Source organism: Neolamprologus multifasciatus, chromosome 23 (genome assembly GCF_963576455.1).
Source record: "Neolamprologus multifasciatus chromosome 23, fNeoMul1.2, whole genome shotgun sequence".
In the NCBI taxonomy this organism is placed as follows: domain Eukaryota; kingdom Metazoa; phylum Chordata; class Actinopteri; order Cichliformes; family Cichlidae; genus Neolamprologus; species Neolamprologus multifasciatus.
The window spans coordinates 26,605,744-26,633,670 of record NC_140460.1 but is presented as its reverse complement, the minus strand read 5'-3'; the positions used below and the strand labels follow the sequence as shown (position 1 = coordinate 26,633,670).

At 41.9% G+C, this 27,927-nt stretch overlaps 4 protein-coding genes across 4 annotated transcripts; all 4 read left to right on the top strand.

Moving 5' to 3' along the window:
- Positions 1-2,252: 2,252 nt before the first annotated feature.
- LOC146491698 (uncharacterized) lies at positions 2,253-12,015 on the top strand. The gene is made up of 4 exons (XM_085150435.1): positions 2,253-2,520; positions 2,809-3,027; positions 3,670-4,455; positions 11,807-12,015. Exons 1-4 carry the CDS (start codon positions 2,253-2,255, stop codon positions 12,013-12,015), a joined length of 1,482 nt encoding a protein of 493 aa, XP_085006561.1.
- LOC146491697 (uncharacterized) lies at positions 5,675-14,807 on the top strand. Its single transcript, XM_085152557.1, has 4 exons — positions 5,675-6,312; positions 12,453-12,567; positions 14,152-14,230; positions 14,338-14,807. Exons 2-4 carry the CDS (start codon positions 12,464-12,466, stop codon positions 14,590-14,592), a joined length of 438 nt encoding a protein of 145 aa, XP_085008683.1. The 5' UTR covers positions 5,675-6,312; positions 12,453-12,463; the 3' UTR covers positions 14,593-14,807.
- LOC146491696 (NLR family CARD domain-containing protein 3-like) lies at positions 14,729-17,844 on the top strand (the record flags this gene model as incomplete). The annotated part of the gene is made up of 2 exons (XM_085152551.1): positions 14,729-16,540; positions 17,701-17,844. Coding segments are annotated over 2 exons (1,848 nt in total), but the record flags the coding sequence as incomplete, so codon positions are not given.
- A 43-nt stretch (positions 17,845-17,887) lies between these two features.
- Positions 17,888-26,305, top strand: LOC146491695 (stonustoxin subunit beta-like). Its single transcript, XM_085152556.1, has 3 exons — positions 17,888-20,133; positions 20,755-20,801; positions 20,951-26,305. Exons 1-3 carry the CDS (start codon positions 20,078-20,080, stop codon positions 21,484-21,486), a joined length of 639 nt encoding a protein of 212 aa, XP_085008682.1. The 5' UTR covers positions 17,888-20,077; the 3' UTR covers positions 21,487-26,305.
- Positions 26,306-27,927: the final 1,622 nt, after the last annotated feature.

Here is a 27,927-nt window from a genome sequence, read left to right as displayed (position 1 = left end):
AAAGGGAAAGATGTAAACAAGAGAAGTTGGGAAAATGCTCAAGAAAAGGAGAGGGAAAGAAAAACAGAGGGGAAGAGGGATAGAGACAAAACACACTAAAAATCCACTAGATCACCTGCTGGGGAAAAAAAGAATAAAACAAGCAAAAAGACAACAACACAGTAGGGAAATCACAGCAACAACCTAGATAAGCATAAGTAACAGTAAATAATAAATACTGAATTTTACTGAGCTGCATACAAGACCGACAGTGCATGATATGATAAGAGGCTGCAGCCAAGGAAGATAGTGTGTTTCTGTGCACACCTGTGTGCACACCTGTATGCATAAGTGTGCTTGTACTCCAAAAGGGTTCTCCCTGTAGTAGGTGTGGGGAGCCATAGCCCTGCCCCCCAGGGCATGAAGCAGGCATGGAGGAGATCTAGGCCCCAGACATTCCAGAGCACAACAGCCCAAGGAAGACCACTGGAGGGGCAGCCGCGCCACCCTCCTAGAAAAGAGCTAAGGAGAGCCCCATACGACGTCCGCATGGCACGGACAGAGCCCCCAGGTGCCAGGCCCCGCTAAACAGCTCCCAGGAATGAGCCAGTACACACCCAAGCACCCAGCCCCAGACACAGAGAACCACCAACACACCGATGGGTGAGGGGATCAGCCACTGGCAGGGAGTGTGGTGGGGGGAGACAGGCCCACACATTTGAGGGGCTCTGAGATGTTCCCAGAGAGGTGGAGTGTAAGACCTGACCTGACACATAAACAAAGACAAACAGGCTTACACAGACTTAAATTCCATAAATGAAAAAAATTCTTTAAAAAGTGTTCCTGTGCACCACCAACAGACACCCCCCAAAAAAAGAAAAAAACAGAAACAAAACAAAACCATCTCTTTTTAGGCTTTAACCTTTTTTCATAACCTCTATGAAGGCAACAATGACTTGTGCTATGTGTACCTAATAAGCAAATAATGGATAGTACAGGCAAATAGTTTCTTATGATGCATTCATCATTATAAGATATAGTGACACACAACAATGAACAATGAAGTCAGATTTTTGCAAGAAACAATGAAACAAGTACACTGCAAGTACTTTCTGGGATGCAAGCCAAATTATGGAAACACCTGCAAGACCTGTGACTAAGGCACAAGTAGCCTGTAATTAAGTAACATGTAACAAATTTTGCTCAAAAATTAATTACAATAAGACTCTACATAAAATATTTTGTTCTGGCATTTTTTAATGTGTTGTTAAGTGAGAAAATAGATATCTTGAGATGTACCCTGTGAACTTCAAGCTTGGGAGTCTTTCATAAATGTTCTAAATTGCAACAATTTCTCCTAAAATTTGGAATATTTTCATTTATCTAGGGACAAAAATTTAATGAATGGCACTCCACTTTTTTTTTCATTTCACTTAGAGCCTGCTTAAACACACTCCAAACCTGAGTATGAACGTGTCAGTGAAGTCAGTGAAGTCAGTGAATCATGCACATAATCCATCCAGGTAAGTAAATCCCAAAAAGTTGATTCTGTTCAGCTGGAGGTAGCGTTTCCAGTGGGAGAAACATGTTGTCACCCATCCAAGTGACTTCTGAAGAAGTTGTACAGAGGTGAGAGTCAAATGCAACTTGGCAGGCAAATTTAGAAGGACCCAACTGTCATGGTCCTGGGTCGATGACCCAGCGCTTTCAGTTGATGATTATCACTTTCTAGTTTATTCTGATCTTGTATTGGTTGTTGGTGTTTGGTTGTGTTTATCTTCCCTACCTGCGTCTCCCTCGGTGCTCTGTTCATGTCCCCGTGTTGTTATGTAAAACAGTCTGTGTGTTTCCTGTTTTACTTTGTAGGGTTGTGTCTCGTTATGTCCATTAGTTCCAGCTGTGTCCCCTCCTGTGTGCCATTTCCTGATTACCTGGTGTGTGTATTTATAGTGGGTGTCGGTCTGTGTTCGTTGTCGGCTCGTCTGTGTTTCATGGTGTCCTGTTCCTCGTCTGCGTCTCTCTGCCTCCCACCCCATTCGTATGATCTCAGGTTTGTTATTTAGCTCACCCAGTTTAGGTTTATGTTCTGTCCTGCCCTCGGTTCTGTTATTTGTGTATTGTAAATACTCTCCCCTCACTGCCTGTTTTGCCACTCCACCACTTGTAAATAAACCTCACTCGAATCACCAGTCGCTGTCTGCATTTTGGGTCCTCCTTTCCTCCACACCACACGGCTCACCCCGCCAGCCGTGACAGTACGAGCCGACCACAAGATGGATCCAGCAGCTTTGTCTGGGGAGAGCGACCTCGCACGCATCCAACGCCTGATGGACTGGGTAACCCACACCACCAACGCAAGTGCGAAAGTGGTGGGGTTAAAAGCCATTGAGGCAATCCTGGAAGGGAATTCCTACCTCTGCCAGTTCGAGGGACTTTCGGACTTAATTCGCAACCTGCATAAAGCCCGGGAGGTGGTGCAAGCTCGGGAATCCACAGACTTTGTCCAGCAGCAGCGGACTACGGCCGCCCCGGAACAGCCACGTCAGCTTCTCCCGCCGGAGGTTTTGCCCGGCCCGCCGGAGGTTTTGCCCGGCCCGCCGGAGCCGTCCGCAGGGAGGAGGCGACGATCGCGCCGTCGGCGCGTCACCCCACAGCTGGATATTAGGACTATAGCACTGCAGGCTGTGGTGAGTGGAAAAGACAATAATCACGAGCTTTCAAATTTAAGGACTGTTTATTCTGGGGCCGTTTTCTGTGCTGCCAGTGAGGATAATGGTGTTTTCCCTGGCTCGCCTGCAACTGTCGTTGATAAGATTGTGTTTCCTGAAGCTCAGTTGGCTGCCCAGCCTGAAGCTCAGTTAGCTGCACAGCAGCCACCAGCTCAGTTAGCCGCTCAGTCGTCACCTCCGTCACATCCAGCCTCACGACCCATAGCCCAGTCAATAGCTCAGTTGGTCGAAGACTCATCAGCTCAGCCACCAATTCAGCCATCATCTTCACCAACTCCTCCTGTACAACCAGCTAGGCCAATTCAACCCATAAAGGACAGTTCAACAACTTCTTATTCCAAGCAGAGAGACAAACCTAACAACAATGAAAACACTCCTCAAGAGCTGGCCAGTTCTGAGACTGAGACGCACTCCAGGGCCTCCCCAGAGGCTGGGTTTCAGCCCCCAGCAGACTCTGGACCCCTGGAGGTAAAGAAGCCAGCTGAGGACTGCACCCGGCTGTCGCTGCCTGAGCTGAGTCAATGCTCGGTGCAGCTGCAGTCAGCTTTGTGTTTGCCAGAGGCCCGTGCGCCTGCTGGTTCTGATTTGTTCCTGCCAGAGGCCTGTGTGCCTGCTGGTTCTGATTTGTTCCTGCCAGAGGACCGTGCGCCTGCTGGTTCTGTTCTGCGCCCGCCAGAGGTCCCCGCGCCTGCTTGTTCTGTTCTGCGCCTGCCAGGGGCCCCTGTGCCCGCTGGTCCCGAGACTGTTCTCGCTGGAGGGCCCGAGGAGCCCGTCCAGCCTCCTGTCCCGTCCGCTGGAGGGCCCGAGGAGCCCGTCCAGCCCCAAGACTCGTCCGCTGGAGGGCCCGAGGAGCCCGTCCAGCCCCAAGACTCGTCCGCTGGAGGGCCCGAGGAGCCCGTCCAGCCCCAAGACACGTCAGCTGGAGGTTCAGGAGAACCCAGCCAGCTTCCTGCCTCGTCAGCTGGAGGGCCCGAGGAGCCCGTCCAGTCTTCTGCCTCGTCAGCTGGAGGGCCCGAGGAGCCCGTCCAGTCTTCTGCCTCGTCAGCTGGAGGGCCCGAGGAGCCCGTCCAGCCGCCAGCTGCAGCCTCATCATCCTCACCGGCTGCCGCTCCATCCACGCCGCCGGCAGCAACAGCAGCTTCATCCACGCCGCCGGCAGCAACAGCAGCTTCATCCACACCGCCGGCAGCAACAGCAGCTTCATCCTCGCCAGCTGCAGCCTCCGTGTCTTCATCCTCGCCAGCTGCAGCCTCCGTGTCTTCATCCTCGCCAGCTGCAGCCTCAGCTTCACCCACGCCGTCGCCAGCTGCAGCCTCAGCTTCACCCACGCCGTCGCCTGGTCCAGCCTCAGCTTCACCCACGCCGTCGCCTGGTCCAGCCTCAGCTTCACCCACGCCGTCGCCTGGTCCAGCCTCAGCTTCCGCCTCAGCTTCACCCACGCCGTCGCCTGGTCCAGCCTCAGCTTCCGCCTCAGCTTCCGCCTCGTCTGGTCCAGCCTCAGCTTCCGCCTCGTCTGGTCCAGCCTCAGCTTCCGCCTCGTCTGGTCCAGCCTCAGCTTCCGCCTCGTCTGGTGCTGCAGGGGCCACGCCACCTTCAGGTCCCAAACTGCCGCCTCGACATCGGCGGTCATCTGCCAGGCCGCTTGTTGGGCGTCATTGTCGATATGGACGACCTCCCAAAGGCCGCCGCTACCTTCCGTGCGGCCGGCCTCTGGACTTGTGTCGCCGCCGCCGTTGCTGTCCGCACGGTCGGCTGCCTGACCTGTTTCCCCGTCGCCGCCGTTGCTGTCCGCACGGTCGGCCGCCTGACTTGTTTCCCCGTCGCCGCCGTTGCTGTCCGCACGGTCGGCCGCCTGACTTGTTTCCCCGTCGCCGCCGTTGCTGTCCGCACGGTCGGCCGCCTGACCTGTTTCCCCGTCGCCGCCGCTGCCGCGTGCACGGTCGGCCTCCTGAACTGTTTCCACTTCGCCGCCGCTGCCGTGTGCACGGTCGGCCTCCTGAACTGTTTCCGCTTCGCCAACGCTGCCTTCCGCGCGGTCGGCTTTTGGGTCTGAGTTGTCAGCCTCCGGGCCGGCCTCCTGAACTATGTTTTGGGACCCTGTTCAGGAACTCCAGTCTGCGTTGTGTTTTGGACAATCTGTTTGGCCCACTGGAGCTTGTTTTTTGTTCGGTTGTGGTCCCTCCGTCCTGGGCCCCCCGCCGCCCGCCCTGGGTTGGTCGTCTGTTTTTGTTTTGGGCTGTCTGGAGCCAGCCCTTGGAGGGGGGGTACTGTCATGGTCCTGGGTCGATGACCCAGCGCTTTCAGTTGATGATTATCACTTTCTAGTTTATTCTGATCTTGTATTGGTTGTTGGTGTTTGGTTGTGTTTATCTTCCCTACCTGCGTCTCCCTCGGTGCTCTGTTCATGTCCCCGTGTTGTTATGTAAAACAGTCTGTGTGTTTCCTGTTTTACTTTGTAGGGTTGTGTCTCGTTATGTCCATTAGTTCCAGCTGTGTCCCCTCCTGTGTGCCATTTCCTGATTACCTGGTGTGTGTATTTATAGTGGGTGTCGGTCTGTGTTCGTTGTCGGCTCGTCTGTGTTTCATGGTGTCCTGTTCCTCGTCTGCGTCTCTCTGCCTCCCACCCCATTCGTATGATCTCAGGTTTGTTATTTAGCTCACCCAGTTTAGGTTTATGTTCTGTCCTGCCCTCGGTTCTGTTATTTGTGTATTGTAAATACTCTCCCCTCACTGCCTGTTTTGCCACTCCACCACTTGTAAATAAACCTCACTCGAATCACCAGTCGCTGTCTGCATTTTGGGTCCTCCTTTCCTCCACACCACACGGCTCACCCCGCCCACCCCGCCAGCCGTGACACCAACAGGCTGCTGAGAAATCGTTTTTCTTAGTGTTTTTGTTAATAAACAGCACATCCTGAAGGCCTCAAACAGAACAGGTTTGGTATGATCCCAGATTTGGTCAGACAAACAAAGCTTTAAGAGAAAACCATTATTTGAAATTTTTTCTGTAGAACGACAAAGGTTTGAAATAGCAAAACTATTGTTTTTCCCCTCTGATTTCAGTTGCTGTGACCACTTTGGATGATGTTGCTTTCTCAGAAGAAATGAGTGGATGGAGATGACCTTGCTCCTATTTATATGTCATGGTTGTTGGGCTGCAGCCAAGGTTCAAAGTTCTGCTGTTTCTGTACAGCTGCTTGACAAACATCTGTAGCTCAAACTCTTGCTCCTCTGTGGCATCTATCCTCTTATATTTATAATTGTATATGAATATTATATTGATATATGAATTTTATATGAATACAATAAGATAAAGAAATTTATCTTATATTATATTCTTAATATAATTTATTTTTGGTTCTCACACAGTTTATAATGAATTCCAATTGTGTTAATATTCCGTTAATAAACTTCTATATATTCTCTGTGTAGCTATTATTTCTTCTGTTGTATTTCAGTCTTAAATGTCTGTTGCCTTTAAAGGGTTAAAGCTAAATCTCCTTCTTCCCACTTTTTTTCACATTTCCTGATTTTAGTGTTTCTGCTTTGCTCTAGCTCGACTTGTTCGTCGAACCGCACCTCAGATCTTTTCTGCTTTAAACTGGTAAGTAGCAGTTTTTATGGTGGACTAACTCTCAGCTACTTTTTGCTCTCAGTGCTGCCCTGGAAAAAAACTCTGGCCCATTAAAAAAAACTGGAAAATCTTCAGCTGTTTGTGTGAGAAGTTGTATTAAACAGTTAAGGGTTTCCTGTCTATACATAGATTACCGGTGTAACTCATCAAATACTTGAGGATTTGGCAGGATCCTGGATCTTACTTGTAAGCAGTTGTTTATTTGGATGTCACACCAAAATCCATAGTTAAGTTAAATTCAAGTTAAATCTATTTGAGCAGGTTTATTTAGAAAAAGAATAAGTGACAGACTTAAACAGTAACAAAGACATGGCTGCTGCATTTTCATGGGAGCAGATGTCTGATCTTTTTTTGGCCACCCCTTCTGTCTTGTTTTTGCTGTTTTTGCAACGTCGCCTTTTCTGTAAGTTATCTCACCAAATTCCTCACAGCCTTCTGTCAGAACATTTAGAAAAATACACCTTTCCCCTACCACTCAATTGTTTTTAAAGAGTGAAAACTGCACCTCCCCACACGCACATATTTTCAGTTCCTCTTATATTGGCTCTTAGCCAGTGGTTTCACTACCACTTTCTTCTTCATTTACATCATATTTGAGACAGATTAACTGCTGGGGGAATATGTTTTCTATGTAGAGTCACTTTATTCTATGTAGAGGGTAAAGTGCAATTTATTTCTCTCTTAAATGTATTCATGTTAAATCAGGAGTGTCCAACTCCAGGCCTCAAGGGCCGGTGTACTGCAGGGTTTTGATATCACCCTGGGTCAACACACCTGAATCAAATGATTAGTTCATTACCAGGCCTCTGGAGAAGTTCAAGATATGTTGAGGAGGTAATTTAGTCATTTAAATCAGCTGTTTTGCATCTAAAACCTGCAGGACACCGGCCCTTGAGGCCTGGAGTTGGACACCCCTATTTTAAATGAAATGCCCCTTTAGGATTGGTTAGAAGCTGTCAACACAACCCCTTTCATATGAATGCTTAAGGCAGGGGTGTCAAACTCCAGTCCTTGAGGGCCAGTATATTGCTAGTTTTTGAGATATCCCTGCCCCACCTGCGGCTGATTACCTGGATCAGGTGTGCTTTGCCAATAAGAAGCTACAAGGGCAGGTTAGTTGGAAAACAAGCAGGACAGCGGCCTGCACACTTTTATAAACGTGTGCAATGATTAGTGTGTAACTTTTGAGGGCTCCAATCTGTGCAAAAATACGAAACAATTTGGTGACACGTAAAAGTATTTTACAAATGTGTATATCCAAACCTACAAGTGTGATTATTTCTGCACAATGTATTAAGTCTAGCTTTACAAATCATTTCTTTTTCCCTTTCAAAAATCTTTCTGTGCACACAAATGTCTAAAACTACACATAACATCTCACTCACACACTCACAAAACTAAATACTTTGAACTTTGCCTGATCTGATCATGCCACATGCCAAATTTCACACTGCCAGCTTAATACAGATCCGCAAATGTAAGCTTTGTTCATGTCCCAGTTTAAAACTGGGACATCTGGGCTTCCTTTGTATTTCCGTCTATATGTTTGTTCTGTTTTTTGTTGTTTTTTAAATAAAGAAGACAACTCATCACCCCCTACTAGAAAACATATTTATCAATTATAAGCACTACACATTAGCACATTAGCTTGCTGAGCAAAGTCAGTGAGTGCAGGGGGAACAAAATGGTTGTACATCATTCTGGACCATCCTCTGGTGTGACTATATGTTAACTAATCTCTATATTTTACCTTAATGATCAATCCTGAACACTTCAACTGTTAAATCTATGTCTTCTAGTAGAGAGGTGACAAGCTGTTCTGTTTAAAAACAAAGAAAAAAAGAAAAACAAACAAAACAAAACGCAGGAATACAGGGCAAGGAGAGATGTCCCAGTTTTAGACAGGAACTTTAATGTAGCTTACATTTGTGGATCTGTGCACAACAACTGAAACTTGTCTCCAAACCCCACTTGGGCATGCGCCTGTGCAGATCATCTGATTGGTGTGCATCCATTTAAGGTTTAAAAGAGAGCGATGTTACATGCACTTTTAAATAAAATGGTTTTACATGTAGTCAAATTGCTCCTTGTTTGTGTATTGAAGCAGACATTTGTAAGTCCTCAAGAAATAAACAGAAGTCAGAGGATTTTCGTTAACGCAGGAGAAATTATCTCCATGAAGAGAAACAGACTCGGCCATTGCACAGTGGAACAAATTCTCTTCTTAAATAAATATGAAAAAGGGTTACCTTGAATGCATCATGTTTTTAATTTGCCAGTTCATAAGCATTTTTACTTTCCAGTTCACAATCAATCCTACCCCCAGGTCAAAAATATGTATAAGAAAATTGGCCTAATATAATATCATTTATAAACATACCTGTCCAGCTGTCCAGTGATGAATTGCATAAGTACATGGATGCAGGACCTCACAGCAGAAGCATACTACATAATCTGTTGTACACACACACACACACACACATATATATATATATATATATATATATATATATATATATATATATATATATATATATGTGTGTGTGTGTGTGTATGTGTATATGTATATTATATGTATTTTTCTCTTATTGTATTTACCAAGATCAAAAAGTCACAAGTAAAGAAAGGCCACACTATGGCGCATGTTTAAACAACGAAAGTTTATTGATCAAAATTATTTATTAAACAAATAAAACGTTTTTCAACTAAAAAGATAGATGTTCAAAGCAACACAACGGCGGCCCAATATCAAACAGAATTGTGAACCCCACTCTGTAGAGTGGGCAATCATAATGAAGCAGTTCGTTTTATTTTGTAGATTAAAGCTGCTCTTCATAATTTTGGCCTCCAGATGTCACCAGAGAGGACTGTGTTTAAATGTTTCAAGTAACGAACCCTTTTTCAATACAATCTTCAAGAAGCTTCAATGCTTCAGAAATCTTCATTTGGCCATCACTAGCAGGAGGCAAAGATAAACTCAAAAACACTCAGCTGTATTGCTGGAAGCAAGGAAATGCAGGAAACTAAATTAAACTGGCCAATAAGCAAACAGAAGACACAGTGAGGGATGGAGGAGATGACAACACTGAACAAAGGAACACACAGGGCTTAAATACACAGAAGGATAAAGAGGGAACGAGACACAGGCGGAGAACACAGCTGGGAGTAATCAAACATGACGAGACCAAGGGGAAGCAAAACTGAAAACATTAACATGGGACCCAGACTGTCAAAGTAAAACAGGAAACATAACAGCAATGCAGACCTGACACTGAGACAGAGACAGTAAAAACACTGAACACAGGGAAGGTATATAAACAAAACCTAATACTGGAAATTAGGAGATACTAAAGAACTTAGGGAGCTAGAAATACAGAAACAAATGGTAAATGGCCTGTATTTGTATAGAATAGAATAGAATAGAATAGAATAATCCTTTAATTGTCCCACAAGGGGAAATTTGGTTGTAACAGCAGCCAGAAAGACACATATACAACCAAACAGTACACAGGACACAGAACAGAAACATACACGATTTTTCTTACATATTCACATCAAGGACAGTGGTCACTATAAACAGAGTACTGTACAGTTATTAAATTAAATAAAAATAACTACAGAAAAGAGGCAAACCAGGTTGCAGTGCGAATCGGTTGATTACATAGCGCTTTACTTAGTCCCTATGGACCCCAAAGTGCTTTACACTACATTCAGCCACCTATTCCAATCAGAGACATGATCAAATAACAAAATGGTCATCAAAAATCTACAAAGAACATGAAGCATATAACAGCAACAAAATCCTTTATCTGGCTGTCATGGTCCTGGGTCATTTGACCCTGTGTTTTGTGTTCCTGTATTTTCATGTCATTTTGTATTATGGTTTATGTTCAGGCTCATTTATAGTCTGCCTCTCTAGTTTATTTTCTGTTCCTCAGTTTAGTTAGATCTGTGTGTTAGTTTAGTTTTGTTCTTGTTTCCAGCAATAAAGCTGTTTTCAGTTTACTTTTCGCCTGCCTGACAAGTCTGTGTTTGGGTCCAATCCTGCTTGCTCAAAACACAGTTCATGACCAGTGTTGGACAAGTTACTTTGAAAAAGCAATTAATTATAGTTACTAGTTACGTTTTCAAAAAAGTAACTGAGTTAGTAACTGAGTTACAAGATTCTAAAAGTAATTAATTACTTGAAAAGTAACTATTGCGTTACTTTAAAAAAAAACGTTTAACCCTCTGGGGTCCAGGGTATAATTGGCCATTTTTAACTACTTTTGATTTTACTACATTTCACCTTTAAAAACTATTTACTTTGCCTTGCTTGGTATCATTCTTTTCAGGACAACCTCACGTGTCGGAATTTACAGTTATGTTTTTCATTTCGACATACTGTATTAATACAATTGATTTAAAATTAGATAAAAAACATAAACTCTGAGTAGAAAAAGTTATACCTTTTACTGTAACAACCACAAACATGTTTAGTAGCTAGCAGGTACTAGCTAAACTCTCAATCCTGCTTATTAAGTGTTAGTTGAGAACTTATTAGCTGTTGTTAGGTTAAGGAAAACCAGTATGTATATCTGTTGTATTGAAACGTGTTAATTAACAATGAAGAGACTACATTGATTCTGCTGCTTTAAAGGAGCAGCGTGGACTAGATCTACGGACTTTATTAATCTTGATTTCATGATTGTTGATAGCTGCATTGCCTATTAGAAATAGAACTTGAAATTGAAACAGATTTTGTTCATGCTTTATACCTTGAACAGAAGTGTTATTAGTTAAGTGTAAACAATGTTCATTTGAAGTAATTCTGACCTCACTCTTAGGTCAGGTTTTTTTGGGAGCTGAGACTCCACGGAGAACTTTAGATTACGGACTTTGTGGAAATCTGTAGAAGAGGAATGCTCTTCCATTGCAATGGATGGCGAGCCACAGCCCATATGGAACTGAATCTTGAAGTCTGGTTGCCTGGATTGTAACAGGACGAACTGTGTAAACCATACATTGATCGTGGACTGAACTCACACCAATAAACTGCCAGATCACCAAACAGGCCTGAACTGGATTCTATTGACACTTTAAAAGACCCGGGTCTGACATTATTTTCCTTTCTTTTCTTTTTTTAAACAATAATAACCAGAATTGTGTGTGTGCGTGCACAGTTTTGGTTATTATTGTTAAATTCAATACAGTGCACAAATTTAAATACAATTAAACCATTGCTTCATCATTTGTGGTTGTGTTTTCATTGTGGTTACCCATCCTCTAGGCTCCTGCCGTTCCTGAAGTCTTCTGATTTGCCCATTGTTTATATATTTTGTTACATGCTGGTTACAGTGTAAAAGTGGCCAGCCAGCCAGGAGCCTTGAATTAATCGGTAACAATAGTGAAGCGTATTTTCTGTAAGAGAGTTTTTGGTAAAGCCCTTTGTCTCACTAAAAGATGGAGTTTGTTGAAAAATTAGGTATTAAGGTCCCAAATGCTGTCATAGTGCGTGGGGTAACAGGATCAGAAAAGGATGAAGAGATTTTTGACTTCTTAAAGCAGTATGGCTCTATTAGTAGGGTCCTCACCATTGATGATCAAGTATCTGAATTCAACAAGGATCAGATAGTGGAGTATAACTCGGGAGTAGCAGTACAAGCATTAGGACCCTTATGTTATGACCCTTAGGGGTGGACATGTTGCCTTATGTCCACCCCTCAGCTGCCAATCCTAATGTAGTACTTTCTGTACATGCTTTGACAAATGTTTATTCCCAGAGAGTTGGGGGGAGTGTCACAGATACTTACCTGAGTGAACTGCGAAGAATAGCCAAGCTAAGTGGGAAGGATTTTGAAGAGGTACTGAGAGAGGTGATGACAAAAATTGAAAAATCTGTGGGTGCTGCTGAAGAAAGTGCTGCACTCAGTCATGAAGGTGATTTAGAGGAAACTGATCATACCGACAGGCCCAGTCAGATTTTTAGAGCATGTTCAACAATTCTGCTTTTCCTGTCTCAGAGAGTTCAGACTGCAGAGACATAAAGCCAACAATTATTTTCCAAATGAGTTATATTTAATCTGATGGAATATTTTTTCTTTCTTTTTTTTTTTTTGTTTTTTTTATAGTATTTATTAGGATGCAGAAACAGAGAGCAGACCACTCTAGCTGTGTTTCCATGAAAAGTGAGAAGTCTATGGATAAACCTGTTGTGTTTAAAGATGAACAACATCCTGATGTACGGTAAGCATTAAATATATATAAAAAGTTTACCTTGATTAGAGCAGGGATATAAAACAAAATGTTCAATAAGCAGGACAAGTAGTGTGGCGGCCAGAGATGGGCAGTAACGCGTTATTTGTAACGCGTTTCTGCAATCTGATTACTTTATTACCTATTCAGGTTGTAAATTGTGTTTTTAAAAAGTAACTAAGTATTAAGTAATTAATTACTTTCGAAAATAAGTAATCAGTAAAGTAACAGGATTACTTTTTTGGGGAAGTAATCAGTAATTAGTTACTGATTACTTTTTTCAAGTAACTTGACCAACATTGGTGGCGGCTTAGTGTGTTATCAATGGCATACGTGGTGACTCTAGTTTCAGCTGCCTTCAGATCATTAGCATTCTCCTCCTGAGTAGTTTTGAGCTCATCCACCACCTTTCTCCTAATCATTCTCACCCAATGAGGCAAGATCTTGAATGGAGCTCCAGACTAACGGAGACTGATGGGAGGATTCTGGGTCACCTGATCTAGGACTAATTCTGTACTTTATCAAAATGGATCGTTTTCATCCTATTCTTAAAAGTAGTCAGGGTGTCTGTCAGCTCCCAAACTGGCAGCTGGTTCCACAGAAGAAGGGCCTGAAAGGTGAAGACTGCCTCCTATTGTTCCTATAAATACTGTACGGAACCATATGTACTGTAAGACTGCAGTACTCGTGGTCACTTTGGCGTGACATGTCACCCCAAAGTGTGGGTTTTTTTGGCGGGGTGACGTGCTACTGTGAGGTCTTTAAGATAAGATGGGGCCTGATTATTCAAGGCCTTGTTTGTAAGGAGTAGAATTTTAAATTTGATTATGGATTTAAAAGGATGTGACTGAAAAGAAGCTAATATGCGAGATGTGTTCTCAAGGTCAAGCTTTTTGCATCTACATTTTGCTCTTCCTGTCATTTGGAGTGAAGTAGCAAGTGCAGAAAGGATTTTTGGTTTTCAGTCACACATCACCAACTGTTAGTGTCCCCTCCTTTATAGCCTGGTTGTAGCTGATAGTGTTTTTCCCTCAAGTGAGGAAACAAGTATTTTGTGTCCACTTTTAACAGGAAAAGTTTTTTTGCACATTTTGAAAAAATATTGCTTTGTTGTAAATCTGACCTCTTGTAGTTCCCTACTAGGTCGTCATTGGAGACTAGCATGTGGCATGCCTAAATATTTATACCAATATTATCACAGTTAATATGATATTTCATCTCTAAACAGCTACCTAACATGTCTAACCTTATGATCCATCATGGTGTGGAACCTTTTCAGTAGGCTTCTGATGGCTGTACTCTGCATGATGCTCTGCAGATCAATACTCTGGATGCGGCAAAGCCTCTATGCCCTTGCACACTGCAAGCTCTACTTTCTTCTGATAATGATCCAGCAGCTCCTTATATTTACTGTACATAGCTCTGTTATGTTGTGTTCTTCCTTTGGAGGGTAAACGGCAGTAGCTTTGCACATCCTCATGTCTAGAGAACTCTAATCTCATCATTTGCTTCATAAAAGGTGTTCACAGAGTTGAATCATTAAGTTCCCTTAAACATTATGTTCTTTTTCCATAGCCTTCTGCAGAAGGGCTCAAATGTTTCCTGTGGTCTGTCTGCTTCGCAGGATCATAAACAGTTAAACTTCATATTTAGGGTGGGTATATATCGAAACTTACTTTTCAGTTCTTAAAATTGTGCACATTTCTCTGTTTAGACTTGCATGTTTTTAGACTCTGCACTCAGTTTGTCTTTCATTTCCAGGTGCTCAAGTCGGAAATTTTTACTTTCATTGGGAAAGAGCTAAAGAAGATCCAAAGGGTTCTGAGCTCAGATTGTCCAAAAGACTTGGAAAATCAGTTGGAGGATGGGGATTTGTTGGAGGATGAGGATAAGGATGAGAGGCAGAGCACCAGAGATGCAGTTGTGAAGATCACAATGTACTTTCTGATGAGAATGAAGCAGGAGCGGTTGGCTGGCTGTCTACAGAATAGTAAGCAGATTTCTCTAAAGATTTAAGTTACTGGATACAGTGAATATTTATTAATCTGTCAGCAGATAGACCAACTTATGTTCAAACACTCATTCTTTAGTAGACTGAAACGTTAGACTATTTACAGAATAATTTATTAATAAATCTTATTTGGGATTTTTTTCTTTTTTTTCAGAATTTTTGGCTGCAGTTTGTCAGCGTAAACTTAAATCTAAGCTGAAAAAGAAATTCCAGTGTGTATTTGAAGGGATTGCTAAAGCAGGAAACTCAACCTTTCTGAATCAGATCTACACAGAGCTCTACATTACGGAGGGAGGGACTGCAGAGGTCAATGATGAACATGAGGTCAGACAGATTGATTTGGCCTCCAGGAAACAAGACAGACCTGAAACAACAATCAGACAAGAAGATTTTTTTAAAGCCTCAACTGGAAGAGATAAACCAATCAGAACATTTCTTACAAAGGGAGTTGCTGGCATTGGTAAAACAGTATTAACACAGAAGTTCACTCTGGATTGGGCAGAAGAGAAAGCCAACCAGGACATCCAGTTTATATTTCCAATCACTTTTAGGGAGATAAATGTGCTGAAAGAGAAACAATTTAGCTTGGTGGAACTTGTTCATCACTTCTTTACTGAAACCAAAGAAGCAGGAATCTTCAGCTTTGAAGACTTTAAGATTGTATTTATCTTTGATGGTCTGGATGAGTGTCGACTTCCTCTGGATTTCCACAACACTGAAATCCTAACTGACCCAAGAAAGGCCGCCTCAATGGATGTGCTGCTGGCAAACCTCTTTAGGGGGAACCTCCTACCTAATGCTCACCTCTGGATAACCACACGACCTGCTGCAACCAGTCAGATCCCTCCTAGGTGTGTTGACATAGTAACAGAGGTCAGAGGGTTCACTGACCCACAGAAGGAGGAGTATTTCAGGAAGAGATTTAGAGATGAGGAACAAGCTAGCAGGATCATCTCTCACATCAAGACATCGCGGAGCCTTCACATCATGTGCCATATCCCAGTCTTCTGCTGGATCACTGCTACAGTTCTGGAGGATGCACTAAAACCCAGAGAGGGAGGAGAGCTGCCGAAGACCCTGACTGATATGTACATCTATTTCTTGGTGGTTCAGGCCAAAATGAAGAAGGTCAAGTATGATGAAGGGGATGAAACAGATCCACACTGGAATCCAAAGACTAGGGCAATCATTGAGGCTCTGGGAAAACTGGCATATGAACAGCTGCAGAAAGGAAACTTGATTTTCTATGAATCAGACCTGAGAGAGTGTGGCATTGACATCAGAACAGCTTCAGTTTACTCAGGAGTGTTCACACAGATCTTTAAAGAAGAGAGAGGACTGTACCAAGACAAGGTTTTCTGCTTCATCCATCTGAGCATTCAGGAGTTTCTGGCTGCTCTTCATGTCCATCTGACTTTCTTCAACACTGGAGTCAATCTGCTGCAAGATCAAGTAACAACCTCCAATACGTCTGAAATAAGAAAATGTACAGAGACACACTTCTACCAAAGTGCTGTGAACATGGCCTTACAGAGTCCAAACGGACACCTGGACCTGTTTCTCCGCTTCCTCCTGGGTCTTTCCCTGCAGACCAATCAGACTCTCCTACAAGACCTCCCAACAGAAACAGGATGTAGTTTACAGACCAATCAGGAGGTAGTCCAGTATATCAAGGAGAAGCTCTGTGAGAATCTGTCTGCTGAAAGAATCATCAATATGTTCCACCGTCTGAATGAACTGAATGATCATTCTCTAGTGGAGGACATCCAACAGTCTCTGAGTTCAGGAAGTCTTTCCACAGATAAATTGTCTCCTGCTCAGTGGTCAGCTCTGGTCTTCATCTTGCTGTCATCAAAACAAAAATCTGGAAGTGTTCGACCTAAAGAAATACTCTGCATCAGAGGAAGCTCTTTTGAGGCTCCTGCCAGTGGCCAAAGCCTCCATCAAAGCTGTGTAATTTCACAAATATATTTACTGATTCTGATTTCAATCCTTTGTACACCTTACACCTTAACGTTGGGGTGGCTGTAGCTCAGGAGGTAGAGCAGGTCACCTACTGATCGGAAGGTTGGTGGTTCGATCCTTGGCTCCTCCAGTCTGCATGTCAAGTATCCTTGGGCAAGATACTAACCCCAAGTTGCTCTCCGATGCATCCATCGGAGTATGAATGTGTGTGAATGTAGTTAAAATAGCACTAAGTATAGATAAAGTGCTTGTGAGAATGGGTGTGATTGGGTGAATGTGGCATGTTGTATAGAGCGCTTTGAGTGCTCCGAGAGAGTAGAAAAGCGCTATATAAGAATCAGTCCATTTACCATTTACCATTTAACGTTACAGTATATTTCTGTAAATCACTTTTACACTCATTAGTGCATTGAATACATACTCACCTGCTCTGGTCAGCTACTTTCCTGAAGTTCAGACCCAGCTTCACAGCAGGAATCTATACTCTGAAAAATCTCTTTGTGGAATTTGGGGGGGCGGGGGGGGGGGGCATCGTCCACACAAACATTTAGCTGAGGATGAATTCAGTTTGTTCAGTTTGATCAGATCCCATTTTCATCTTGTAGCAGCAAGTGATCAACTTTAGATTAAAAATGTAATAAAACTGGTTGGTGCTGTATTATTGAAGCTTAACATATAACCTTTTTCACATCCAGAATAAATATAAGACTGCTTCTGAAGTGCTCATAGCTTTTTCTACTATTTTGTAATTTTCTTCTATTTACAAACCATATAATGAATGTTAACTTATTCTAAGTGAAATGTATGAACATTGAATTTAAACTTAACGAAAACATATTTTAAGACCACCAGTTTTCCTGTAAATAAATGTAACAACATCACCTCTACTTTAGAGGTGATGTTGTTACACAGGTTGTTCTGTTCTTCCCATTTAGAAAGTGGAGGATATAAATTACTTTTGTGCGGTTACAATTAGCTCATAATTAAACTCAAACCATTTGTTTTCTAGTATCAGTTATATGTAAATGCTAACCGATGCAGAATAAATTTAAAATGAATTTAGTAATGATGGTAATTAAATGCATAATGAGAAAACATCTAACAAAACAATATGTAAAAAATAATCTTGTTGATTATTGTCTCGTCAGGATGAATGGCTGTATCTTGACAGAGAGAAGCTGTGAAGCTCTGTCCTCAGTTCTCACCTCCCAGTCCTCCAGTCTAAGAGAGCTGGACCTGAGTAACACCACCCTGCAGGATTCAGGAATGAAGCTTCTGTCTGAGAGACTGAAAAGTCCAAACTGTTTACTGGAAACTCTCAGGTCAGATCAAGTTGTAATTATTTTTTAATGACTTTTTTGAGATCTTTAAAAAAAAAAATTATATCTCTTATGTGCTGAACACAGATATGAAAATATCATGTCTGTTTGTTCCCCAACACTGCTGTTCAGTTAGCCACACCCTACCAAGCTAACAGGACACAGAGTTCGACAAGACAGATGGCAGCTCTGTCACCAACAAAACTCACTTCTCTTTTTTCAAGGGCGTATATTATTTCAGAATCACAGGGTGGATGAAGCACATCCTTGCTAACTTTGGAAAAGAGAGTCTAAGGAGTACTTCAGACCCAGCAACACACTCAGACAAAAACTGGTTCACCCGAAAGACAAAACTCCTAAACACAAACTTAACAACATGGTAAATGGTGTACAGTGCAGCGAGTAATGCCCAGACCTCTACATCGGAGAGACCAAACAGCCACTTCACAAGCGCAAAACATAGAAGAGCCACCTCCACGGGACAAGACTCAGCAGTTCATCTGTATCTAAAGGACAAAGGTCACTCTTTCGAGGATGCCAACGTTCACATTTTGGACAGAGAGGACAGATGGTTTGAAAGAGGATTGAAAGAAGCCATTTACGTCCACTGTGAGCGACCATCTTTGAACAGAGGCGGTGGTTTACGACACCATCTGTCTGCCATCTATAATCCAGTTTTGAGATCTCTTCCCAGACGCCTTAATGCCCACTCACATCCTGGGCCATCTGACCTCAGGAAATCACAATAGGGTGGGGCCAGGTTTCACAATGAGCTCACCTGAAACCCTGGCTGATTGTGACCCACACCCGCTTTCACACCTTAGTTCGTGTGAGTAGGTAGAGGATCATCAGGGGGTCCTTTGTCCCTCTTTGGGGGGTAACTCCCATTGGGTTTAAATCTGGGACTCTCCACCATTTGACCCTTAGAACTGAAGAAGCTTCTCGGATGAGAGGTGAAACGTCTTCAAGCAACTCAAAGAAGTCCAGACGCTTTTCTTTCCAAGCTCCTTAGACTACGATGACCTGGATGACTGAGAACCTTCACAGACATTTCGGACAAGAGAGTGTGTACACCCTAACAATGTCACAAATCTACCACAGGGATAACACAGGGAAAATGACTATACTGTTATCGCTACGTGTTGGATACAGTGTGTATGTTAACGCAGGTCAACAGCAAGCCAAACTTAATTTTCAGGAGCCAGGAAACTGAGCGTCTTGCTCCTTTATTACAGTCTTCTCGACGGCTTACAATTTTTTACAACTGTGGCTTGAATAGCTCGATGAAAGTGCTGAGTGAAACTAAAGAAAAAAACCCAAAAATAAAATATCCTTTAGCTCTTTGACATTGTGAAATAAATGCACAAAAGAAATAGTGATAGAAAACATGTATCAAAGTTAGTCTTAGCTGCTAAGTAATGATAAACAGTAGTTTTAACAATCCTCTGATATGCAAATTAGATCGCTAGCATCATTGCTATGGTAATAGACCACGCTCTAAGCAAAATCCGCTTCTGGGATAAGGCTAATTCCTGGTACAAACACATTCACAAAACGATCTCTAAATCAGAACATGTAATAAACTTACAGCCATTGCTTTCGATGGTGTATATAAAGATTCAGGCCACAGGAGATAAAGTTTAAAAACAGATAGGCAGGTTTTCTGTACAATGCTTTTTCCCAACTGACTGCAGCTTCTGCTTCCCACAATCCATTGCGAACACAGATTACTCCTTCAAAATAAGATACAGAAAAACTAATGCTGACTGCATAGAATATATTTTTAACTAAATGACTCTCTTTTTTAATATAAATTACCACAGTTGAAATATGACATTTTTATCACTAAATTATTATGAACCATTTTTAATCTTTTACTTGGGACAGAACAATGACAATAATTCAGGCTCACATCTGCACCTACAGCCAATTTAAATTCACCAGTTATCCAAACATGTCCTATAAAGTTAAGTCATGAATTAATGTTGATTAACCACATTTTTTGCAAGGCTGAGTTTAATTACTGTCTTTGTCACTTCCAGACCTGTTAAATAAAGAATGTCTCCCTTTTGATTATTGTCTCATCAGGCTGAATGGCTGTAACTTGACAGAGAGAAGCTGTGAAGCTCTGTCCTCAGTTTTGACCTCCCAGTGCTCCAGTCTAAGAGAGCTGGACCTGAGTAACACCACCCAGCAGGATTCAGGAATGAAGCTTCTGTCTGAGGGACTGAAAAGTCCAAACTGTTCACTGGAAGCTCTCAGGTCAGGACCTTTTCAACTGATCACAATTTAAAATCTGGATTAATATTTTCAAATAAACTGGTATTGTGTGTTTTTTCCTTTTTTCATAGTTTTGAATCAGCTGTCTTTAGCTAGATTCACTCGTTTTCTATCAACATATTCTACCAGACCTAACCAGAGAGCTTCCAGAGCTTCTTGTCTAATTCTAAACTCTGAGATTATGGAAACTCTTTCAGTTCCTGCACAACTGATTAAATTAGTTTCATTCTAATTATGTTTAGCTTGAATTCAGAATGTTTGCAGGTATGACAAAACAACTAATCAGTGGAGTTCAGATATCTGGATGCCCATGGTCACCATGAGCATCCATTTGAATCCAGTGAACTGAGAAATGTGAATGCATGTCAATGAATATCATTAGTCAGAGAGAGTAAAGACTTTGTGACACTTAAGAAACTGAAAGAAAGATAAGTGAACTTTCTTTGTGGAACAAAAAAACCAGAGTTTCCAGAGTTGAGGGTTAACACAATGAATTTTAACTACACCTGATTTCTGGGACAAGACCCAGAATTGTTAATACGTCTACCTTACCTGGAAAGCACTTTGGTTCAACAGTTGTTTTAAATCTGTCACTTCTTTCAGAATGAAGTCTGCTGAAGTTCGATGGCTGAGACCAGGTCTGAGGAAGTGTAAGTGTTTGTATAACGAACAAAGCTGTATATTTAACCATTATGATCACTCATTCACATCTCTGATATCAGGAGTCATCATCAGAATGTCAATCAATGAACAGATGCATCAGTACCTGAAGCTGGATTGTCTTTCTTATCTCTATCAGATTCCTGTGAACTCACACTTGACACAAACACAGTACATGGAAAACTCAAACTGTCTGATAACAACAGAATGGTGACGTATATGTATGAGGATCAGTCATATCCTGATCATCCAGACAGATTTGGCCACTGGCCTCAGCTGCTATGTAGAAATGGTCTGACTGGTCGTTGTTACTGGGAGGTCAAGTGGACAGGAGATGTTCATATATCAGTGAGTTACAAAGGAATTGGAAGAAGAAGAGACACGGACTGTTTGTTTGGAAGGAATGATCAGTCCTGGAGTTTGCGATGCTGTGATGGTTATTCCGTCTGGCACAATGGGAAAGAAACAGTCATTTACTCCTCCTACTCTATCCCTGACAGAGTAGCGGTGTATGTGGACTGTCCAGCTGGCACTCTGTCCTTCTTCAGAGTCTCATCTGGCACTCTTATCCACCTTCACACCTTCAACACCACATTCACTCAACCTCTTTATGCTGGATTTGGGTTTGGGTGGTCTGGTTGGTGCCTTAGTTTCTTTGGTCTCATAGAGGAATGACACTTTTGTCAGTTCATTTTGTAAGTGATCATACAGCTAATTCCACATAGTTGTGTGTAATTCCACTCTGCATCTAAGCTGTACTTCTCTCAAGACAAAGAAGGCAAAATGGCGCCTGTGTTTGGCTGTGCCACTGCCTTTGTCCATGTGTTTGTTTACTTTACATATTGTGCAAGTGTTTTTGCTACAGAGGCCTCATCGGTGGAAGCGGGGGAAGAGAGATGGCTTTCTTGTGCTGATTTGTTGGCTTCAGAGAGAAGTAGACCTTCGGGGGCTTTATCCCTGGGCTACTTCCAGTAATATACACCTAAGACTTGTCGGAGCTGGATAAATCCCCACAACCCCGTGTGTTTACCACCCGAGTTGCCATCTGAAAGCATGGAAAGCCATGGCTCATCGCAGCAGGAACCCTGATTTGCTGTGCGGTTTACCTCATAGTACAGACTCTCTTCCAGGCCACCCTACACCTGTCCCGGTGGGTCGCAACGTTAAAATTATGTTAATTAATGCCCGCTCAATTGCCAACAAGTCTTATATCTTAAATAACTTGTTCTGTGCAGAGAAGCTTGATTTTATGTTTATCTCTGAGACAGCGTGAGAATGAAGTCTCACATCTTTTAGAGCTATGTCCCGCAGGCTGTTCATTTCTCTGTGCACCTTGGATATCTGGACGAGGAGGTGGAACAGCGTTAATTTTTAAAAAAGACATTTTTATGCCAGATGATCTCTTCAAGCTGCTACAACCCTTTTGAGATGATTATGATAAAAATTGGAAGAGATCAGCCCATGTACGGTATTGTAATTTATCGTCCACCTGGCTCTGCTGCGTCTTTTCTGTCAGACTTGCAATAATTTCTAACTTCCACTATTAAAATGGGCAAGGTCATTATTGTTGGTGACTTCAACTGTAATGCAGAACACTCATCAAATAGTACCACTAAGGAGTTCCTGAGCATCATGGACTTTTAATTTTGTTCAGCATGTATCAGGTCGTACTCATACTGCTTGATCTTCACTTTTGGTGTTTCCCTTGAACACTTGAACTTAAATTACGTTGTTTTTAGTGAACATAAGTCCTTCTCTTTTAATATATCTGCCAACTCAGAGTCTCTTCCCCAAGGTTTTATTATTGATGACTCGATCATTTCTAAGTTTTCTTGTCTTTTTTAATTTTAAAACTTCTTCTGACGATATTGAGCTCCTTATTAACTCTTTTAATGAACACGGTCTTGCCATTGTCAATCAGGTTACTCCTTTCAAAACTGGGCATTGCTCTGTTAGTTCCTGCGCACCCTGGTTAAATAATCAAACTTGTGGTCTTCAACGCATCTGTGGTGTCCATCATGAACACTTCAAAGAACTTCTTCACTTATATAATGAGTCAGTGAAAGAGGTTAGACGCTCTTATTTCAAAAATCTTATTTCTAAACTGCAAAAAATGGTCTCCTTAACTGAATTGGAATAAATTGCTCTTGCATTTGTGTCATCATGTTTAGATTATTGTAATTCCCTGTTTATCAGCTTGGACAAATCATCTCTTTCTTGCCTCCAAGCTATACAAGATGCAGCAGCCAGACTACTAACTCATTCTAGCAGGCGAGTTCACATTACTCCTGTTTTATATTCTTTACATTGGCTCCCAGTAGATTTTAGAATTCCTTTTAAAATCTATTTTTTTCACATACAGAGCACTGAATGGCCAGGTTATTTGGCCATGGTCAGATTATTTATCCAAGCTTCTTACAAAATACACTGCTGCTCATTGTCTCCACTCACAGACTCAGAGTTTTTTGTTTTTTCCCCGTACACTACTGAAGACGAAAGGGGACAGAGCCTTTCAGTCTGTGGCACCAATGCTGTGTAACAGTGTACAACCACAACTACACTTTGGTCGACTCTGTGGAATCCATTAAAAAGCAGTTATAATTTTTCTGTTTAAACAAATCTTCTGTTGATAAATGCTCTTTTTTTAACTTTTTGTATGATTTAGATTGTCTATTTTGTTACTTAACGTTCTGTTTATTTTAACTTTTGTGTGTACAGCGATTTGTGACTGCCTGTCTCTGAAAAGCGCTTAATTAACAAACTTTACTTACTTACTTACTTACTTACACATGCCAAATTAATTCTGTAAATAAATGCTGTAAATAAAGTTTACAGCAGCATACAATTTAAATATCAGAAGATCAGAGCAGCTTCATGAAAGGCTGAAGCTCTTTCTCTAACATTCACTCTCTTCTTAAAGTGTTTCCTCAACACTGTTCTGTACCTGTAGCATTCAGGGTTTTATTCTTAGATTTAAAGAGAGACTTTGAAGTACAGACAATTTGTCTTAATTTTTTGTTCCATTATTCTATCCATTATTTTCTCTGCACGTCAGGGTTTTCCCACATACCAAAGAAAACGTTATATAAACCAGCTGTGATACTGTTCTTGGTCAGTTGTTTTTATAGGCACTTTGTAATTTGAGGTCAACACATTTTTTTATTTCACCATTATGTTATAAGCACAAAGAGGCTGTTTTTTTGTTTTTTTTGTTTTTTAATTGTTATGCCTTGTGAATTATTGCTTGATGTATTGCTATGATTTTTTGTTTTTTAAAGGTCTAGTTTTTATCACAGAGAGAGGCTTACTCTCACATTATCGTCATTTGTGAAAAGCCTCTGTGTGCAATTGTTGGTAAAATAAAACATTTAAATTAATTGTGATTTTTTTTTTAATATATATATGGAATGATCTGTCACAGCCAGCACCCAGGATGATATTGTATGGTAAAATCATAGATGTTGAGGGCAGCAAGCCAGTGATGTCTACTGCACTGACCTTAGCAGATGTCAGTGCATATGTTAATGAATTATTGTCAGTCCTGACAATGAATTTGACACCATACAGGTAGTTGTAAAATGTATCACAGATATGTTCTGACTCCACTGTCCAGCAAAAGGCTCTGATGGTTTGGTTTGTGTCTACATTGCTCTTGGATTTTGGGGTCCTTCCAAGTGGGACTATAACTCTTGGTGAGGACTGACAGTTGACAGATGACGGTGGAGTAGTTTGCTATTAACCTCCGATAATAATTACAAAATCCAGGGAAAAACTTGAAAGCTTTCAAGTGAGTGGGCACTTTTCAGTGTTTCACCACTTCAACCTTTTCTGGAAGGTTGGCTATTCCATTTGTGGTGGCAATGTTATTCACATACTTAACTTGAGGATGACAGAATTGGCATTTGTTAATGGAGACTTTCAACCTAAAGTCCTCTAGCCTGTCCAACACCTTAAAGCAGGGGTCTCCAACGAGAATCAAATGAATGGCTTGTTACCAGGTTGGCATGATGATACTTGATAGCATGCTGAAGAGGTAATTCAACCATTTGATTCAGCTGTGTTTGAGTAGGGCTGCATCTAAAACTGCAGGACTGTAGCTCTTGAGGACTGGAGTTGGAGAACCATGCCTTAAAGAGCTGTTGCTCGTGCTCTTTAAGTGTTTTGCCAAAAACAATTATATAATCCTAGTACACAATGGTTTCCAGAAGTTGCATGTCCCCAACAGCTATCTCCATTAAGCCCTTGAACGTTGCAGGCGCTCCAGTGATTCCCTGTGGCATACTCTCAAATTGATAGAAAGTAAGACAGCAGACAGTACAGGTCGGCAACAACACCTCCAGCACAAGAACACTGAATACAGGGGCTCCCCAAGGATGTGTGTTGAGCCCCCTGCTCTTCACTCTGCTGACCCACGACTGCACACCATCAAACAGCTTCAACCTTCTCATTAAGTTTGCAGACGACACAACTGTGATAGGTCACATCAGCAACAACGATGAGACCTACTACAGGAGTGAAGTTAACCATCTGGCCGAGTCGTGCAGCAACCTGTCCCTGAATGTGGAGAAGACTAAGGAGATCATCGTAGACTTCAGGAGAACTCACACCGTGCAAACCCCACTAACCATCAATGGTGCTACTATGGAGAGGGTAAGCAGCACCACGTTCCTGGGTGTGCACATCTCAGAAGATCTCTACTGGTTAAAAAACACTGCATCACTGGTCAGTAAAGCCCAACAGCGACTCTACTTCCTCCACAAACTGAGGGGGGCAAGAGCCTCAACCCCTATTATGAAAACCTTCTACAGAGGCACAGTTGAGAGTATCTTCACCAGTTGCATCACTGTGTGGTATGGCTCCTGCACTGGGTCCTGCTGAAAAAAGTTACAATGGGTAGTGAGAGCAGCAGAGAGGATCGTAGGTACTTCTCTTCCCTCCCTCCAGGAGATGTACTGCACCCACCTCATCCAGAAAGCCCAGGTGACTCCACTCATCCATCCAACAACTTCTTCAGTTTGCTGCCATCAGGAGGGAGACTGAAGAGCCTCCGGGCCAGAACCAGCAGACTGGAAGACAGCTTCGTCATTCAGGCTGTCAGGATGCTGAATTCACTCCCTGCTCTCACACACATGAACTCCAGACCAGCATTCATCTTTTCCTTCTGAACCCCCACCCCCCCAAAACCCCAAACATACAAACTCTGACCCACCACCATTGCCCTTTCACTGACTGCCCCACTCCCACTTGCACATGAACTTGCCCACAATCACTATGATCGTGTTGGACACTGCTGTTTAAATAATTGTATAGTATTGTATTGTGTTGTACATAAGACTTATTTTATGTTATTTTACTTTATTTTTCCTTTTTCATCTTTAGATTTTTAGTGTACACTGAGGGCTATGCAAGCATTGCAATTTCAAATGTGTATGACTGTACATATGGTCTTTGACAATAAAGCTGACTTTGACTTTGATACCAAGGGGACAAATAAATGCCATCTTTTCATTGTCTTCGCAGCCTTTTTTATCTGATCGTTTCCCATATGCAGATCTAATACTGAAAATCACTGGCTGCCTGACAAGGAATACAGGGCATCATCATTGCGGGGCATTGTATATCAATCAGGTGTATTGCAGTTGTTCAGTGTTCGTTAATCAATACAGATTCATTGCAGATATTGACACATATAAAACAGCTTTTATATGTGTCACCTCACATCCGCCTCACATCATTTATATCAGCAGGGGCTAATCTCCTTGACCTCTTTGGAGGGGGTACTAGGCCTGTCACAGTGGCATAACAGTTTGAATCTGGGGAAATAGAAAGAGGGCAGGGCCCTTTCCATTTTATCTGTCCCAGAATGTAATTATTTGGGAGTCTCTCCTGTGTCCCACAGACTGAATCCTCATAGAATGTGCTTTGCTCACCTTTCATCTTCACCCAGTCCCATAAGCAGCGGAACAGTGATGTATTGGTGCCATCTAGTACAGGGCTGTGTTGTTGGTTTCTTAAATCATTTAGTTTTAGTGGTGAAATGTTGTGCTTGACTAATTTCTTACTTCTCAGAGAAGTCCAGTCTGCTGGCTCAAATTTGGGTATAAAATCATAAATTCAGTTTGTTATTTTTTAAGCAAATAACAAAGTTAGTTTGAATTTAAAACAAAACAGATATCTAAAATATTTTTTGTTTGTTTATATTTTATGGCAGGTAGTAAAAAAAATGTTAAGCATTGTATTTCTCTAAAATAGTCGAATAGAAAAAAACAAAAGTTGGCCCAACAAAGTGTGTGTGTGTGTGTGTGTGTGTGTGGGGGGGGGGGGGGCTTTGTATATATATTTAAATGTTTGTGAATGAAAAATTCTTAATAAAATGTTTTTGTGCACCAACAACAGAAAACCCCCCAAAACAAAACCATCACTTTTTAGACCTTTTTTCATAACCTCCATGAAGGCAACCATGTCTTAGCTATGTGTACCTAATAAGCAGGTAATGGATAATACAGACAAATAGTTTCTTATAATTCATTCATTATAATAAGAAATAGTAACACTTTATAACATGACTTGCAAGTAAGGTGCAAGTACCCTGTACTTACATGCATTTTGTAGGCAACAAGTCAGGTTTTTGCAAGAAACAATGAAACAAGTACACTGTAAGCACTCTGTACTTTCTGGAATGGGAGCCATATTATGGAGTCGCCTGCGAAACCCGTGACTAAGGCACAAGTAGCCTGTAATTACATGTAATTTCGTGTAACAACTTTTGTACAGGAAACAACAAAATAATAACATAAAAATAAATAAATAATAATAACCATAATTAAATGGTTAAGTAATTTTAAGTACAGGGTTATTTCATGGTAAATTTATGGAAAAATAAGCAATATTTCCTCATCTCACATCTTATGTGCCCTGTACTTTCCTGCAAATTCAACTAAGTACTACCTAAAATAAACAATTTCGTTGTTGTAAAAACAAATATAGAGAGCATGGAAGCTTCTAGGTTTACAGTACAAACCTCAATTTGACCATCAAAGCCCTGTGGCCTAACAGTTTAGCGAGTGCATTGAAAATAAACCAGAGACACCAGCAGTCTAGGACTCTTTGATTCTG